This window comes from Sapajus apella, unplaced genomic scaffold (genome assembly GCF_009761245.1).
Source record: "Sapajus apella isolate SASKATOON/1434 unplaced genomic scaffold, GSC_monkey_1.0 scaffold186, whole genome shotgun sequence".
In the NCBI taxonomy this organism is placed as follows: domain Eukaryota; kingdom Metazoa; phylum Chordata; class Mammalia; order Primates; family Cebidae; genus Sapajus; species Sapajus apella.
In genome coordinates, this window is record NW_022437126.1 from 265,866 (window position 1) to 283,967 (window position 18,102).

The window sequence follows — 18,102 nt, forward strand, 5'->3', positions numbered from 1 at the left end:
AAGAAAGAAAGAAAGAAAGAAAGAAAGAAAGAAAGAAAGAAAGAAAGGAGAATCAGAACCTCCTGCCATTTACTGACCAATTATATCAAAAGTTATTTTTTAAAAATCTGTAAAACAGGTATCACAGAATGATCAGTAAGAAATCTTTTTACCTGGGGAAAAATCGAACTGCCAAATCTTCAAGGCAAAAGAAACATGACTGTATTTTTTAAATGTTTTATTTGAATAACCCAGTCATCCCTCACTTACCTGGTGACTGGAATCTTCAGTGCTTTGCTTTATAAAGTCTTCTAGCTCCTGCTTATCTTTCATTGTCTTCTCTAACTGGTCATTAGCTTGTCTTAGCATCAGCTGTAGTTTTTTCACCTATATCATTTTAAAAGTCAATCAGAAAGAAAAACCAGAATCCTTTCATAAATTTTAAATGTAACTACAGAATTTTTTAGAATATCTTCTCTTTTTCTAGGAAACACCATAGATTTTTCAATTCAGACAGAAATGAGATAAATGACCTCAAGAGACAACTGTACTGTGCTTTACAGTTAACAAATCATTTTTTACACACTTCCCATCTGAAAACATCTGCTTCTTCCCCGGATCCTCTAGGCTATGACACTGTTTTTCCTGACTAGAAGTCTAGCCTCTGTCTCCAATCTACAATCCACACTAACACCATAAATTTTGTAAAAGTGAAATCATATAATTTCCCTACTTAAAACCCTAAATACCTTAATGTTTTGTTTTGTTTTTGTTTTTGAGACCTAGTTTTGTTCTTGTTGCCCAGGCTGGAGTGCAATGGCACGATTTCAGCTCACTGCAAACTCTGCCTCCCAGGTTCAAGAGATTCTCCTGCCTCAGCCTCCCAAGTAGCTGGGATTAAAGGCTTACACCACCATCCCCAGCTAATTTTTGTATTTTTAGTAAAGGTGTGGTTTCACCATGTTGGTCAGGCTGGTCTCAAACTCCCAAGCAAACCACAGGTGATCTGCCTCTCTTGGCCTCCTGAAGTGCTACGATTATAGGCAAGAGCCACTGCACCCAGCTTCAGGGTAAAATTTAAACCCCTTCAATCATCATCCCTCCGTAAGTGATGTCATCATCATGGCCTTCTTTTGTAGCTTACTCTCCCATTATTTTGTAACAATCACCTGCTGTGCCCAGCCACCTAACTACTCATACTTCCCAGAATACATCATTTTCTTCCCTAACTCTTGTTCTTTGTATAATCTTTTCTCTCCTTGGACATCCTTTTCCCACTTCTTTTTATGACTAATTTTTAGCCAGGCTTTAAAACAGTCTACTGAGGCTGGGCGCTGTGGCTCACGCCTGTAATCCTAGCACTTTGGGAGGCTGAGGTGGGTGGATCACCTGAGGTCAGGAGTTCAAGACCAGCCTGGCCATCACGGTGAAACCCCACCTTTAAAAAATAATAATAAATAAAACAGTCTACTGAAATGTGTACGGAAATCATTCCCACACCACACTATCAGGGGCCAACTACATTAGTTTTGCAAATAGCTTTAGAAATTTATCTTTGAAACATCTATGAGTAAAGCACCCAGTGTATGAAGGAACTCAATAGCAATGACATTTGAAAATATGAAACCATCATTCTCATCTGCTTAAAGTTATTTTGAAGACCAAGGGAATCATATTCATAACAGCCAAAGAACAATTTGGAAATATAAGGAAAAAAGTATCTTTCTTTCATATACTTTTACAAGTATATGAATTTTCTCATGAATTTCTACATTATTTCCTAAATGCCATCAAGGTACCCATTATCAAACACTGCATTTGAAAATGTACCGAAGATTTATCAATCTCGCATACCAAATCTCCCAAAGATTAATTTCTGGGAACTTGCTAAACTTAACAAATTTATGACAAGAAGTGAACAATAAGCAATGAAGGACACAAATTCTGATTAATATAACATTCAATTAAGCTTTTATTCTGTAAAAGGCAATAATTAACTTTTTATCTCCCTTAGATCTCCATATCATACAGTACTTTCATGTATATAAAATCACTTTTAGGCCTTAGGCAGAAGGGGCAGAATAGAAGATATGAGGCAGTGTCCCTTTAAGAGCTGGGCTGACCTGTGCAGATACACAAAAGCAGAGTCCTAGTGAGCTCCCACTAAAAATGTAACTGCCACTGCATGTACCACGTTATTTCATAACTTAACAAGATGGATATGCTTCATGATGTAAACAGGGCTGGAGGCCGGAGGGGAGGCAATTAACTCTGCACCTCCAATGAAAACTACAATAGATAACAATCTGGCATATCCAGAAGACACTCACCTGGTCTCTTGTTTCCGCCTCCTGAATCTGAATTCCTTGTAACTGTTTTTCATAATTGGAACACATATCACAACGTCTACCAAGTTTATTTCCAGCATTATGCACCTGAAGGGCACCAAAATTATCTCTTAGGCAAAACAAAATAATTCCACATCACATACTTTAGGTACACGTGCATAGTCTTACCAATCGCACTCAAAGTAGAACATGAAGTAAACACTTTCTTCAGGGCCTTACAGCAAACAGTTACAATATAGGGTCACATACTAAAAAGTCAAACTCTCCAGTACGAGTATGATAGACAATGGACACAATTTATCGCCAAGAGGCACAAAACATCACATCTGAGGAAAACACAAAGCAACCAAAAGGTACTAGACCGTGGTACTCACAGTTAATACTAACCAATCAATGGGAAGGAAAAACAAACAAAAGCAGGGCTAAATCATCGTTTCACCAGCACCAATTATAAAATAGGCATGAAACTAGTAAGTAGCACCTTCTCACATGTGTTTTGCATAAGACTATTGAGAATAGTTTCCTACAGGCTTAGTAACTGTTCCTCTTATCGACCAACGGCTTCTTTAAAGGGAAGCAGCCTGAGTCAAGGAAAGCACCAGAAGTTGGTTTTGCTGCTAAGTCAAAGGGACACTTCCGCAACTCACTTTGTCTTTCCTAGCCACTCTTCTCACCAGTAAATGGGGAATAACCATGCCCCAATTGCCTCATATAATCATAAAGCTTTACGTGATCAGGTATGTTAAAGATTTTTGTAATCCATAAAGCATTATGCAAATATCTAAGTGTTTATCTCCTAATCTTACCTGTGAATTTACAAATTCTCTAAGGAGGAAAATTAACCTCATTAAAGATTGCCTTTTCTCTCCCATATTCCCAATCCCTCTTTAAACCCACTCTCAGCATCAACAGCAGACAGGCAATTGCGCTTTGGCCTAAAGGAAGCATAAAAGCCTGAATCCTAGAATACATTGAGATTATAGAAAACTGCAAAGCAAACCAAATTCAGGTTATGCTAACTTCAATTCAGTAATGCTAATCAGACAGATTGCTCCACCTTGAGAGTTGGGAGTTCAGGTGGGGAAGTTCACATTCACTGTGATTAGCTAGCTAGCTCCTTTCTCTGTCACAATTACCTGGAATAGCCAAAGCAGACTATGACAAGGGTCAGGTGACATAGGTTAACAACCACTCACTGGCAACATGTATCTGCAGACTCCACGAACCATCTGCTAAACGAACGATAAATCCCATAACTTCCCAGTGTGCCTCAGAGTGAGCAAGAATAAAAACATGAGAATGTTAACTCACCTCTTTCTGCAAGAGATTCCATTCTGTCTCACTAACTAAACGATAACCACTGGGGGACACATAGGCAGTCTCCATGCCCTGGGTAACACTGGAGAGGAGGGAAGCCGTCTCTTCTTGTTCTGGTGTCATCGCCTTGATTGCTCTTTCCTGATCTTTGGTTAACATAAACCCACTTGGCATCTGGAGTGACCCAAGGGATGCAGTATCAAAGTTCTCAGACACTGAATCTGCTCCTACCAGTGGTCCAAAATCTGACTCATCCAGGTTTCCAGCAGATTTTGCTTTGTAGTTATAGCCTAAAGCTTTGGATTGCAATGAGCCCGAGGTTCCCAAGCTGTCTGTAGACTGTGCTCTCCTGAGTCCATCTTTAAACATGTCATTGTCCGATTTACTGAAAGGATCTCCAGATGGCAACAGTAAGTCTGCATCTAAGGAATGGACTGAACCATGGGTGCTATCTAAATGCTCCTGAAATATGAAAATAAATATTGCCAAATTAGACAATTCTCTTCATTTTCTAAGACAAAAACTATAATGTATTCTACCACTCATTACACATGATAATCATTAATGTGCTACTTTCCTATAATCATTGAACATTTTAAACAAGTGTCATTTCTACATGCTGGACATGAAACCAGGCACTCAGGATACAACTGTGAGCAAGATGCAATCCCTGACTTTGAGATACATACAGTTTCAAAAAAAAAAAAAAGATAAGTAAGCAGAATATTATAATACTGTGATAAAAGGATGGGCTAGAGCTATGTGCTGAATGCTCTGGAGCTCAAAGGCCTCCCAGATACGAAGAGCTGAGGAAAGTCACCGGCAATTCAGTGTTGGATATGTCGAGTGCAAGGTGCCTGTCATATATCCAAGTAGAGATGCCCACTTGACAGAGGGACACAGAAGTCTTTAGATAGAGACTTGAGAGTAGCTATTGCATAATGATAATTAAAGCCACAGCAGCAAATCAGAACACCTAGGATGAGCGTGTAAGAAAAGAGGGCCAAGGGCAGAGTCCTGAGAAAGACTAACATTTTGAGGATGGGCAAAGAAGTAGCCAGAGTAGTAGAAAGGAAATTATGAGAATGTGGTATTTTCAACCAAAGTGTAATCAACATGTTCAATGTTGTACACTATGTGAAAGAAGATGCAAAAAGTCACATATTGTATAATTCCATCTACTTAAAATGTCCAGAACAAGTAAATCCATAGAGTCATGAAGCAGATTAGTGGTTGCTAGAGGCTAGGGAGAAGGGAAAATGGGGAGTGATTCTAATGGGTACGAGGTCTCCTTTGGGAATGATAAAAATGTTTTCAAACTAAAAACATTTATGTATATATGCAATGCCACTGAACTGTACACTTTAAATGGTCAATTTTACATTACATGAATTTCAACTCAATTTTTTTTTTTTGAGACAGAGTCTTGCTTTGTCGCGCAGGCTGGAGTGCAATGGCACAATCTCTGCTCACTGCAACCTCCGCCTCCCGGGTTCTTGCAATTCTCCTGCCTCAGCCTCCCAAATAGCTGGGACTACAGGCACACATTGCCATGCCCAGCTAATTTTTTGTATTTTAGTAAAGACAGGATTTCACCGTGTTGCCCAGGCTGGTCTGGAACTCCTGAGCTCAGGCAATCCGCCTGCCAAGGCCTCCCAAAGTGCTGGGATTACAGGCATGAGCCACCGTACCCGGCTGAATTTGACCTCAATTTTCAAACAACATGGTACAGCACATTCCCGAAGGCAAAAGGCAAACCAATGCCATTACATGAAGCAGTTGCATAGTTAGTGGCGACATAAGAAAAATGACTTCGTTTGAAGGAAAATATAGTAAGTTTTCCCTTTTTTTTTTTTTGGGGGGACGGAGTCTCATTCTGTCGCCCAGGCTGGAGTGCAATGGCGCAATCTCGGCTCACTATAACCTCTACCTCCCGGGTTCAATCAATTCTCCTGCCTCAGCCTCCCAAGGAGATGGGATTACAGGAGCTCACCACCACACCCAGCTAATTTTTTATTTTTAGTAGAGACAGGGTTTCACCATGTTGGCCAGGCTGGTCTTGAACTCCTGACCTCGTGATTCACCCACCTCAGCCTCCCAAAGTGCTGGGATTACAGGAGTGAGCCACCATGCCCAGTCCCTTCCAATTAAATTTATTCCATTTAAATGACAATATTTTAAGATAATATCCTTTCTAATTTTTTTTGTTAAATGCTCTTTTTTAAATGAACCAGAAGAGACTGTGGAATACAGTTGTTACTGGCAAGCCCACATCACCAATTTTTTAAAATGTTTTAAAAATATACTTGGTGTAATAAAAAGGTGATAAATTTTGAGTTAATTCCTCTATTTATTTCCTTTTAAAGATTTTTACTCATCTCAACTCCAATGGCTAAGAACACAAATCTTGTACATATTAAGCTTACTGTGGCAAAGATCCCAAGTAAGTATCCTAATAAAAACTGGGCTAAGCCATCCTGTTAGTTTACAAATAAACCTAACACCCACTGCTACATATCACATACAGTGCTGTTGTGATACTGAGGAGGGAAGGGGCTAGGGATAGAATAGTTGTGAGAACCGTTTGAAAAACATCTGACTACAGGCCTGGTGCAGTGGCTCAGGCCTGTAAATCCGGCACTTTGGGAGGCTGAGGTAGGAGGACAGGAGTACAAGACCTCCACTCCAGAGGTTGAGCCCAGGAGTACAAGGCCAGCGTGGGCAACATAGGGAGACTTCATTTTTACAAAAAAATTTAAAAATCAGCCAGGTATGGCAGCACATGCTCGCAGTCGCAGCTACTCAGGAGGCTGAGGCGGGAGGATTGCTTGAGCCCAGGAGATTGAGGCTGTAGTGAGCTTTGATGGCGCCACTGTATTCTAGCCAGCCGAGGTGGCAAGAACGAGAGCCTGTTTCAAAAAACACAAAACAAAAAACCCCACATCAGACTCTGCATTGGCAATAGTATCTTTAAAATGTTTACATCCTTGAATTCAGCAGTTCTTTTTTTTTTTTTCCCTGGAGACAGAGTCTTGCTCTGTCACCCAGTCTAGAGTGCAGTGGCGCAATATCAGCCCACTGCAACCTCCACCTCCTGGGCTCAAGGGATTCTCATGCCTCAGCCATCTGAATAGCTGGGACCACAGGCACCAGACACCATGCCTGGCTAACTTCTGTATTTTTAGTAGAGACATGGTTTCGCCATGCTGGCCAGGCTGGTTGATACTCCTGGCCTCGAGTGATCCGCCTGCCTCAGCCTCCAAAAGTGCTGTGATTACAGTCATGCACCACCATGCCCTGGCAAGCGTTCTTTTCCTAAGAACTCATACAAAAAAAAAGAAAAGAAAAAAATCAGATGCATTCATGATTTTTGTACAAGGAAAAATTATATATAACATTATGACATTACTTATAATAATGAAAAATTGTATAGTAGTAAAAAATGGAACCAACTTGACTATCAGTGTGTTAATCATGCTTTTCATTTTCTATATTTCATACTGTTTTGACTTAGTGGAGAATTTGCTGGCTGGGAAGAAGCTGCTTCACAGGACTAGCTAATTATTCTAGAGATAATAAACAACTCACATGACAGTAAACACACTTTTCATATACAAACCATTCAATCTCAAACCCGTATCTCCAACCACCTCCTTTCCTAAGTCACACACCAAACCAGTATCTCCCCTGCCCTAAATTAACCCAAGGCCAGTTCCAAACAACTAAGAGCAGACCCTATACCCCAAAGGCTGCCAGAATTAATTACTAGCCAGTCCTAAACTCTCTGCTCTGCTCTACTTTGCTTTTCCCAGAGAAACCACAGTAACAGCCATGGCCCATGCTTTTTTTCTAGCTCCTGCTCCTGCTCCTGCCTCCTGACCAGCTCTGGTGCTTCCCGGCTGTGGCCATGCATGATGTGCTTTGCCTCTGCTTCTAGGGGAACTGTGAGTAACACAAAACTTTTTTCAATGGCATTGACCTCCCTATGTCATCACTCAGTCACCATTATGAATTAAAAACCAGGCAAACAGCTGGGTGCAGTCTCACACCTGTCATCCCTGCACTTGGGAGGCCGAGGTGGGCAGATCACTTGAGGCCAGAAGTTTAACACCACCCTAGCCAACATGGTGAAGCCCTGTCTCTACTAAAAAGACAAAAATTAGCTGGGCATAGTGGTGTGCACCTGTAGTCCCAGCTACTCGGGAGACTGAGACACAAAAATCACTCGAACTGTGGAAGCTACAGTGAGCCAAGATAGCACCATAGAACTCCAGCCTGGGTGACAGAATAAGATTGTCTTAAAAAAACAAAAAAAGGCAAAAATTAACAAAGTGATTAGTAGGGAATTGGTTAAAAGAATTATGGTACATTTACATGCTAAAATTATGCCAGCCACTAAATATCATTTTGGGGAAAAACATTTAATGATCTGCCAAAACCTTAAAGTAGATTTAAGTAGGAGAAAAAAATTACACAAAACATTATGTGGTTACAATCTACGTTTTAAAAATGCAAATAGAGCTGGGCATGGTAGCTCAAGCTTGTAATCCCAGCACTTTGGGAGGCTGAGGTGGGCGAATAACGAGATCAGTTCAAGATCAGCCTGGCCAACATGGTGAAACTCTGTCTCTACTAAAAATACAAAAATTAGCCTGGCATAGCAGTGCATACCTGTAATCCCAGCTATTCAGGAGGCTGAGGCAGGAGAATCACTTAAACACGAGAGGCGGAGGTTACAGTGAGCTGAGATCACGTCACTACAATCCAGCCTGAGTGAAAGTGAGACCATGTCTAAAATTTTTTTTTTTTAAAGGCCAAATAGAAACATGTGTTCCAGCCTTGGTAACATGTTGATATACAACTCTACAAAAAATTAGTTGGGCATAATGCCCAGGCACCTGTAGTCCCAGCTACTCAGGAGGATTGAGGCAGGAAGATCACTTGAACCTGGGAGGTCAAGGCTGCAGTGAGCCAAGACTGCGCCACTGCACTCCAGCCTGAGTGAGAGTGAGACCCTGTCTCAAATTTAAAAGAAAAAAAAGAGCCGGGCACGGTGGCTCACACCTGTAATCCTAGCACTTTGGGAGGCTGAGGTGGGTGGATCACCTGAGGTCAGGAGTTCAAGACCAGCCTGGCCATCATGGTGAAACCCCATCTTAAAAAAAAAAAAAAAAAAAAAAAAAAAATTAAAATTAAAATTAAAAAGGAAAAAAAAAGAAACACATATGTTAACGTACATATTATCTCTGGAAAAGAAAACAAAAGGAAGAAAGAGATATATACCAAAATATTAGTTGTTATCTCTGAGAAGGATGATCTACCAGTTATTTTTATTTTATATTATGGCCTTTTCTATACCTCCCAAATTTTCCATAATGAACATTTTGTAGACAAAAAAGCATATTCTAAGCATCAAGTTAAAGAAAATGTGACATCTGCAAATTTCAAATATCTTTAGCCATAAATCTAACTCTCCAAAGCATCTCAGATTAACTTTTTTTGTGTGTGAGTCAGGGTCTCACTCTGTCACCCAGGCTGGAGTGCAGTGAAGTCTCAGCTCACTGCAACCTCCACCTCCTGGGTTCAAACGATTCTCGTGCCTCAGTCACCTGAGTAGCTGGGATTATGGGAATATGCCACCTTGTCCAGTCAATTTGTGTATTTTTAGTAGAGATGGGGTTTCACCATGTTAGCCAGACTTCAGACTAACTCTAAACCAAGGGTTGTGTCATCATTCTTGATACAAAACAATTATATTCAACATTCAAGTTGCAAAACACCAGCTCTGTAAGTCTACAGATCTGCTAAGAGAGAATCAAAAATAAAAATACTTCTCTGTAAATCACAACAAATGTCCCTTTCCTGTTTTCCTGCTTTTCAGACTTTCTTAAATAGATTATTGCATGATGAAAACACTATGTAATCATTGGCTGTACCCAAAAATTGAGACATTCTCTTGGGAGTCTAAATATTTTTTAAAAGGCACAGCAGAATTAGAACAAGTGGTTCTCAGTCTATGTCCCAAAACAAAGAATGAACAAAATAACCACAATATACATTACTTTTTAGTGTCTACTAAAATTTTTTTCAAGTTTTTCTTAAACATCAAACAATCTGTAAACATGGGCATATAAACCACCAGGAAGGAGATTATATATGGCTCAAAGTAAATCTGCAAAGTAAACAGAAGCACGATACCCCTGAAAGTGAAGAGAAGACCCTTATCCAATTTAACTGAAATTCATTTACCAGGCCAGGAAAGAAGGTAGGGGGAAGGAAGTGAGCATGATCCTAAACAGCAAGGACAGGGCACATACACGTGAACAGTAAGTGCACAGGTCTGGCTACAGAAAAGTGGAGAGCAGTGAGTGGGGCCAGCAGGGCCATTCAACTGTGAATGCCTTTGTATGCCAAGCTAGGGATCTTGGGGGATCTAACGGCAGTAATAGAGGCATTTTCTTCCTTGAAAACTAGATAACCCGCACGAGCTTTGAAAGATGAGCAGAAGGATTTCAATACTCAGAATGGCAATGGGAGGAAAGTACTCCAAATGAAGAAACCAACAAACTAGGTATAAGTACAGTCCAAGATTATGACCGCTGTAGCTAAAATGCAATCCAGATGATGAAGGGCCTTATTTGTCTGAGTGAGGAATTTGTGTTTAATTATATAGGTAATGGGACTCAAAAGTAATTTTTGAGTGGGGGAGTGGCCTGACTGCAGCTGCACTTAAGAAAATGAATTCAACAGTAATGCAGTGGAATGGGGCAGATTGAGACAGGAAACCGAATGAGAAGGCCTTTGCCACACTGTGGGTGAGAGGTGACAAGGCCACAGAACACCTAACACTTTCAGGTGTCTCTACTCTACCCGTTCCTAGTAACTGAAACTTTTATCCTGTTGTGTCGTTTTACCCCGGGTGCCAAACCTCACCCACTGTCATCAGGGATTAAAGCCTAATACTGGTCAATACTCATATACATGCTGTAGACAGTTTAGCATTTCAGAGCTTGAGATAACCTCTCTTAAACAAAAAGGACAAGTATTAGCAACACGTACTATTCACATCAAAAAAGATTTTGCAGATATTATTTCAATATTCTAATGTATTAAATTTTGAAAATACTGGAAAAAAGAACATCTAATTATTCCAGACAGCAAATGAAGCTGCAACATGTTTCGAATAGTGCCACCTATAATGCCATAAAAACAACTGAAATGTCATTTTCATCTAATTTTCACCAAGTAGCTATGCACTTCTCAAGTCTCATATGACCAATGTAATTAACTATTGTATGAGTAAGCTAAAATTGTTGACATTGTGTATATAATGACTTTAATTATAGATTCACTATACCTCTTCATTTGACAACTGGGCTGAAGATTCTTCTTGAGTTAAAGCACACACTACTGGTATTTTTATTTCTTCTTCAACATCTGTTTTTTTGTGAACCTTTCTCTTATTGAGTCTTTGTTGTTCATCATCCTCCTAAAAGTTAGAAAGAAAAAAAATACATATTACCCAAGTAACCTATTTAATAAGGACATAGTTCTTTAACCATTCAAAACAAATAAGAAAGAATAGAGCATTATGATAAGAGAAAACTGGACACTTAAGCTTCTTTGTTTTGTAATCCCATCTAAGGGCCTCTGGCCATGACAAAATATTTTAATACTATAAGCACAAACTAAGAACCCTGGTATAAAGAACAAGTCAGGAAGCAGCTTCCAAGAAAAGTATACTACATAAAGTAAGGCAAAACAAAAGAAAGCAAAATCACTTTACATGATCCATGAAAAAATTTACATAGACCATTCCTTGTGATTACTATAGAAAATAAATATGAAAAAGCTTGTTTTGTTTGTTTTTGAGACAAGGTCTTGTTCTGACACTCAGGTTGGAACGCAGTGATGCAAACATGGCTCACTGCAGCCTCCATGGAGCAAGCAATTCTTCTACCTCATCCTTTCATGTAGCTGGGATCATAGCCTAATCTTTTTATTTTTTGTAGTGACAGGGTTTCATTTTGTTGCCCAGGCTGGTCTTGAACTCCTGGGCTCAAGCAATCCTCCCGCCTCAGCCTCTCGTGTAGCTGGGATCACAAGCGTGCACCACCATGCCTGGCTAATTTTTAGGTTTTTTTGCACAGATGAGGTCTCACACTGTTGTCCCGGCTGGTCTCAAACTCCCAGGCTCAAGCGATCCTCCCACCTTGGCCTCCCAAAGTGCTGGGATTATAGGCATGAGACACCACAGCCCGCCTGAAAAAGTTTTTATAATGTTACACATACATTAGAAATATTAACAAATGTATGAGTACAAAAGGAATAAAGTTGATATAATAATTCAGTCAACAAAGATGAGTAAAATACCTTATACCTTCAATGTACCCTAAAACAACCTAGTGAGGAGAGACAAACAATTATAATACAAGTATGTACAAGGTTCTAAAGAGGGAGAAAAACAGTGAGGGAGCCAGCAAAGGCGGCCCAAAGGAGGTAACACTTCAGCTGAATTGTGAAAGATCAGTAAGATCAGTTTGCCAGTTGCATGGGAAGAGACAATTAAGGGTTCTAGAGAGAAAGGAAGCACATACAAAAGACAGAAACATGGAAAAGCAGCCCTGTGGGGGAATTCTGTATGATTTGATATAAATGAAAAATGGGCAAGTACATGATAAGTAAAGGACATGGAGAAAGAGGTGGTGAGTAAGCACCTAGACTCTGGAATCAGAGATTGTTCACGCCTCAGATGGGCCCTGCATGACCTCTCAGCCTGTTTACTCATCTAGAACACAGGAACTGTATAATATAGTCCTTACTGTTTATGGAGAGTTGTTTTTTTGATAACCAACTGAGATAAAGGTTTATACATAAAGTCTTAGCACAATGCTAGCACATAGTAAGAGCTCAAAGGTTTTAAATGATCATCTTAGTAAAGTTTAGACTCTTTTTTTTTTTTTGAGACAGTCTCGCTTGGTCACCCAGGCTGGAGAGCAGTGGTGTGATCTCGGCTCACTGCAACCTCCGCCTCAGGCAAGTCTTCTGCCTCAGCCTCCCAAGTAGCTGGGACTACAGGCGTGTGCCAACATGCCCAGCTAATTTTTGTATTTTTAGTAGAGACAAGGTTTTGCCATGTTGGCCAGGCTGGTCTCAGACTCCTGACCTCAGGTCTCAGACTCCTGATTACAGGTGTGAGCCACCATGCCAGGTCAAGTTTAGACTCTTTTAATGGGCATCAGAGTAGGCAGGATAAGATCTGTACTTTAGAATCTAAATTTTTATGTCGGTGGGGCATGGTGGCTCACACCTGTAATCCCAGCACTTTGGGAGACCAAGACAGGCGAATCACTTGAGGTCAGGAGTTTGAGACCATCCTGGCCAAAATGGTGAAACCCTGTCAACTAAACATACAAAACATGGTCAACTAAAAATACAAAAATTAGCCAGGCATGGTGGCACACGCCTGTGGTCCCAGCTACTCGGGAGGCTGAGATAGGAGAATCGCTTGAGCCCGGGGGCAGAGGTTGCAGTGAACCAAGATTGTGCCACTGCACTCCAGCCTGGGTGACTGGAGTGAAATCTTGTCTCAAAAAAGAAAACACACACACACACACACACACACACACAATGAATGAGTCCAAATTAAGTGACAAAAGGGAAATTTTAAAAAGAAGAAACTTTGCAAAACAAAATCTAACCTAAGTCACATAAAGCAATTTGAAATGTTTCACAAGATACTTAGAAAGGCAATGAATACTTTTATATAGCTATCCTAGGGAAATACCTGTATGCATACACAATATGGTCCAAGATTTAGCTGTAACATTATTTGAGATGATAAAAAAGGGGAGAATACCTACATGCTCACTACAAGGAGAAAGGGCAAATCAATATGGTACAACCATGCTAAAGTCAAGCACAAAATACAGCTTTGACATGAAAATATGTCCAGGATAATGCTTATGGGAAATGTATATACTTTTTTTTGAGACAGAGTCCTGCTCTGTCACCCACAGCTGAAGTACAGTGGTGTGATCACAGCTCACTGCAGCCTCTGCCTCCCAGATTAAGTGATCCTCCCACCTTAGCCTCCCAAGTAGCCAGAACTATAGGCACGTACCACCATGCCCAGCTAATTTTTTTAAATTTTTTGTAGAAACAGAGTCTCACTATATGACCCAGGCTGGTCTTGACCTCCTGGGCTCAAGCAATCCTCCTGCCTCAGCCTCCCAAAATGTTGGGATTACAGATGTGAGCCACCACATCCTGCCTAGAATAAATACTTATAACTATAGTTGTATAAGAGGATGGCCGGGCATGGTGGCTCACGCCTTTAATCCAAGCACTTTGGAGGCCAAGGCGGGCAGATCACCTGAGGTCGGGAGTTCAAGACCAGCCTGACCAACATGGTGAAACCCCATCTTAAAAAAATATATATATAATAAAAAGAGGAAAAAGACACCCTAAATATACACTCATGAACACACAGAACTGGTTTAGAAGACTCTATACCAAACGGTAAAGGCAATCTTCTGAGACAGGGAGGTGTGGAGATAGGACGATTTTACACTTGATCATTTTATATTTTTTTTCCACTTTGTATTTAAAATAAAAATATTGTGAGAAGGTGCGTGTGTGTGTGTGTGTGTGTGTGTGTGTGTGTGTGTTACTTATGCAATTTAAATAACTAAAAGATAAGGAGGAAACAGGAACTTGAATATGCAGCACTGTGAACACCTGCCATTTCCTATTACTCAGCCCCTCATCCGTATCATGCCACCTAGTAGAGCTTTTAGAGCAGGGTGTCCAATCTGTTGGCTTCCCTAGGCCACACTGAAGAATAATTGTCTTGGCTACACACAAAATACACTAACACTAGTGATAGCTGATAAGGTTTAAAAAAAAAAAAAAAAGATTGCAAATGTTTTAAGAAAGTTTACAAATTTGTGTTCGGCTGCATTCAAAGACGAGGGCTGCAGGCTGGACAAGCTTGTTTTAGAGCAATGTCACCAAAGACTTGGCCTGGACTGACAACACTCAGGAGCACTAGGAGAACTGGTCAGCATGGTAGAGAAAGATTTTCTCAGAAATATGCACTGCTGCATCCTGTAGTCACTGAAGATCACTTCTAAATCAGTTTTTCCTCCCAGAGAAGGCCATTTCTAAAGATGAAAAAACCCCTCAAATATAGCTATTATGTTTTTAAAAGTGGCATGCATCACCCTTGTTTCAGCTTAAGTCAATCTCTAATACTCATAAGGTAATGCAGTCACATGTGGTAGGGGACATTACTAACAAAGCAAATCAGTCCCATAAAACTTCTATTCACCTGATCTTTCTTCTTCAGTTCTTCAACTTGTCGGAGCTGTTCTGAAGTTAACACAATCTCCATTCGCTGCATGTCTCTCATCAGTAAACGCTGAGATTCCAGAAACTGGTCATTGGCCTTCTGCCACGTATGTTTTAACTGGTTGTGTTGTTGTCGCTCTTGCTCCAAGAGATGGCAAACTGTTTAGGAACCCCCCACCACAAATCAAAAACACTGAATTTTAATGGTAGGCAATTTCTTTAGCACAGAAATTGTCTAGGTCTGGCCAATGGCCCACATGTCTAGGATTCTGTCCTTGGCTGGACCAAGGGGCAACCTATCCCCACACCATCTCTTTAAAGCAGAGTCTCCCAAAGTGTACTCCTAGGAACACAGCAAAGAAAGATTTCTGTGCTTAGTAAGTCTCAGAAACTTCAAGTTAAAGGGAGAAATTTATTATTATTTTGCAAAGGCTCCTCCATAATTAAATAAATGTTTAAAGATTTCATTACTGCAGGACTTTGAACTCGGGGTCTTAATCATGTCTATGTTTTCTTGGAAGGTAATATATAATATAGCTTTTCCAAATTTATTTGACAAAAGAAAAAAAATTTCCACAGTACAACTCAAATAACAAGTATTCTAGGAAATATACTTTGGGAAACACTGCTCCAAAGGCCAAAGGGGGAATAACCACTCCTAATTATGTTTAATACATTCTGATAAATTTATTATCCAGAAATCCTCGTTGGGTCCGGTTAATATAGACTTCTTACGACAAGTCAAGGAGCCTTTGTAAAATGCATGCACTGTTGATACTCATCAGCTCAGCCATCTACTACTGAAAAGAGATGATCTATCCACCCATCTACCAAGCCACCCAAGCCAGAAACCTGAGACAACTCATACTTCGGACTTTTCCTTACCCCAACATATTCAACTACGACAGAGATCTGCTAATTCTGCCTCCTCTGCAATATGATTCATCTATCTTCTGGCTTCTGCCTTATATTAGCGCTTATGACTTAACTACAACAGAGGTCCCTTTATTGTTCTTTTGCCCTCAGTCTTGCCCTCCCTATTCTATTCACCACAGTGCTATTAGATTGAACTTTCTAAAATGCAAAGCTGATATTACCACTCTCCAGTCTAAAACCCTTTATTGAAGCCAGATGCAAAAAGGCACATACTATAAAATCCCATTCATATCCAGAAGAGGCAAGTCCACAGAGATAGAAAGTAGAGGTCAGGTGCAGTGGCTCAGACCCGTAATCCCTGTATTTTGGGAGGCCCAGGTGGGTGAATCACCTGAGGTCAGGAGTTCAAGACCAGCCTGGCCAAGACGGTGAAATCCCGTCTCTACTAAAAATACAAAACTTGCCAGGCATGGTGGCAGGTGCCTGTAATACCAGCTACTCAAGAGGCTGAAGCTGAGAATTGCTTGAACCCGGGAGGCAGAGGTTGCAGTGAGCTGAGATCACACCACTGCACTCCAGCCTGGGCAACAGAGCGAAACTCCATTTCAAAAGAAAAAAAAAAAAAAAAGAAAGTAGATTAGTGGTTGCCAAGGGCTGGAGGCAGAGACACAGGAAGTGACTGTAAATGGGTACCAGATTTCCTTTTGAGGTAATGAAAATATTTTGTTATTAGACAGTGCTGATGAAGCACAATTTTGTAAATATATTAAAAAACTACTAGGCCGGGTGCGGTGGCTCACACCTGTAATCCCAGCACTTTGGGAAGCTGAGGAGGGCAGATCACCTGAGGCCAGGAGTTCAAGACCAGCCTGGCTAACATGGTGAAACCCCGTCTATACTAAAAATACAAAAATTAACCAGGCGTGGTAGTGCATGCTTGTAGTCGAAGTTACTTGGGAGGCTGAGGCAGGAGAATCACTTGAACCTGGAGGTTGTGGCGAGCCAAGATTGTGCCACTGCACTGCAGCCTGGGCAACAAGGGGGAAGCTCTGTCTCAAAAAGAAAAAAAAACTACTGAATTGTATACTTTAATGAGTGAACTTTATGGAATGCAAATTTTATCTCAATAAAACCGTTATTTAAGAGAAAATAAAAAACCTACAGAGGCTCCGAACTGCCCATATGATAAAGTCTAACATTCTTAGCATTAAGACCTCCATGCCCTGGCCTGTGTCTACAGCTCCAACCTCACATTTTGTTCATTGTCTCTTGTATTCTAATTGTGTTGAACTGCTTTTCTTAGATTTTCTTACCTAGCTGCAACAAATGCAGATGGCTTTTAATGTTATGCTTCTCTCTGACTACCTGACAAGCCCCTACCCACCTTCCAAAACTCCACTTAATAACAACTTCTTTTAAGAAGCCTATCTGTTCCTGGGACAAAAAGAACTGACCACTCCATTGGTGGCACTGCTGAATCCTAACACACTTCCAAGCACAGCACAAATAATATGCAATTGCATTAATTTGGTTGTATGACTAATTCCTAATTTAGGCCATAAGTTACACTGCTGCTGGTATTTATTTTTTATATGGAGTTTCACTCTTATTGCCAGGCTGGAGTGCAATGGTGCGATCTTGGCTCACCACATTATCCACCTCCCAAGTTCAAGCAATTTTCCTGCCTCAACCTCTCGCGTAGCTGAGTTTACAGGCATGCGCCACCACACTCAGCTAATTTTCTATTTTTAGTAGAGACAGGGTTTCTCCATGTTGGTCAGGCTAGTCTTAAACTCCCAACCTCAGGTGATCCGCTCACCTCAGCCTCCCACGGTGGCGTGAGCCACTGTGCCCAGCCACTGCTAGGTTTTTATGTTTTCTTTTCATTTCAAGACTATTGTCTGGTGTGAGTGTTTCAGTATGGAAATTACTCAGTCTCCTTCCTCATTTTAATTAATCTTCTCAGATACTTTTCAAGGTTTATTAAGAAGGTTTGGTAGTCTCAATAACGAAGTGCTGGAGGGACATAATTTAAACTGAACTAGTTATTTTGGACACCTTCAAGAATATGAGTGTCGGCCGGGCACGGTGGCTCACGCCTGTAATCCCAGAACTGTGGGAGGCCAAGGTGAGTAGATCAGGATCACCTGAGGTTGGGAGTTCAAGATCAGCCTGACCAACATGGAGAAACCCCATCTCTACTAAAAATACAAAATATTAGTTGGGCATG

The 18,102-nt window shown here is 40.7% G+C and overlaps 1 protein-coding gene across 3 annotated transcripts in view; it reads right to left on the reverse strand.

The window, feature by feature from the left end:
* RABEP1 (rabaptin, RAB GTPase binding effector protein 1) overlaps nucleotides 1-18,102 on the reverse strand; it is a 126,006-nt gene that overhangs the window by 21,934 nt on the left and 85,970 nt on the right. For 2 of the 3 annotated variants that reach the window (XM_032268807.1, XM_032268809.1), the window contains 5 exons: nucleotides 14,977-15,155; nucleotides 11,002-11,133; nucleotides 3,639-4,106; nucleotides 2,310-2,414; nucleotides 250-366 (listed from right to left, as the gene is read on the reverse strand). In XM_032268807.1, the coding sequence (XP_032124698.1) occupies nucleotides 250-366; nucleotides 2,310-2,414; nucleotides 3,639-4,106; nucleotides 11,002-11,133; nucleotides 14,977-15,155 (1,001 nt within the window). The remainder of the gene's footprint in view (nucleotides 1-249; nucleotides 367-2,309; nucleotides 2,415-3,638; nucleotides 4,107-11,001; nucleotides 11,134-14,976; nucleotides 15,156-18,102) is intronic. The other variant, XM_032268808.1, reaches the window with a different exon arrangement.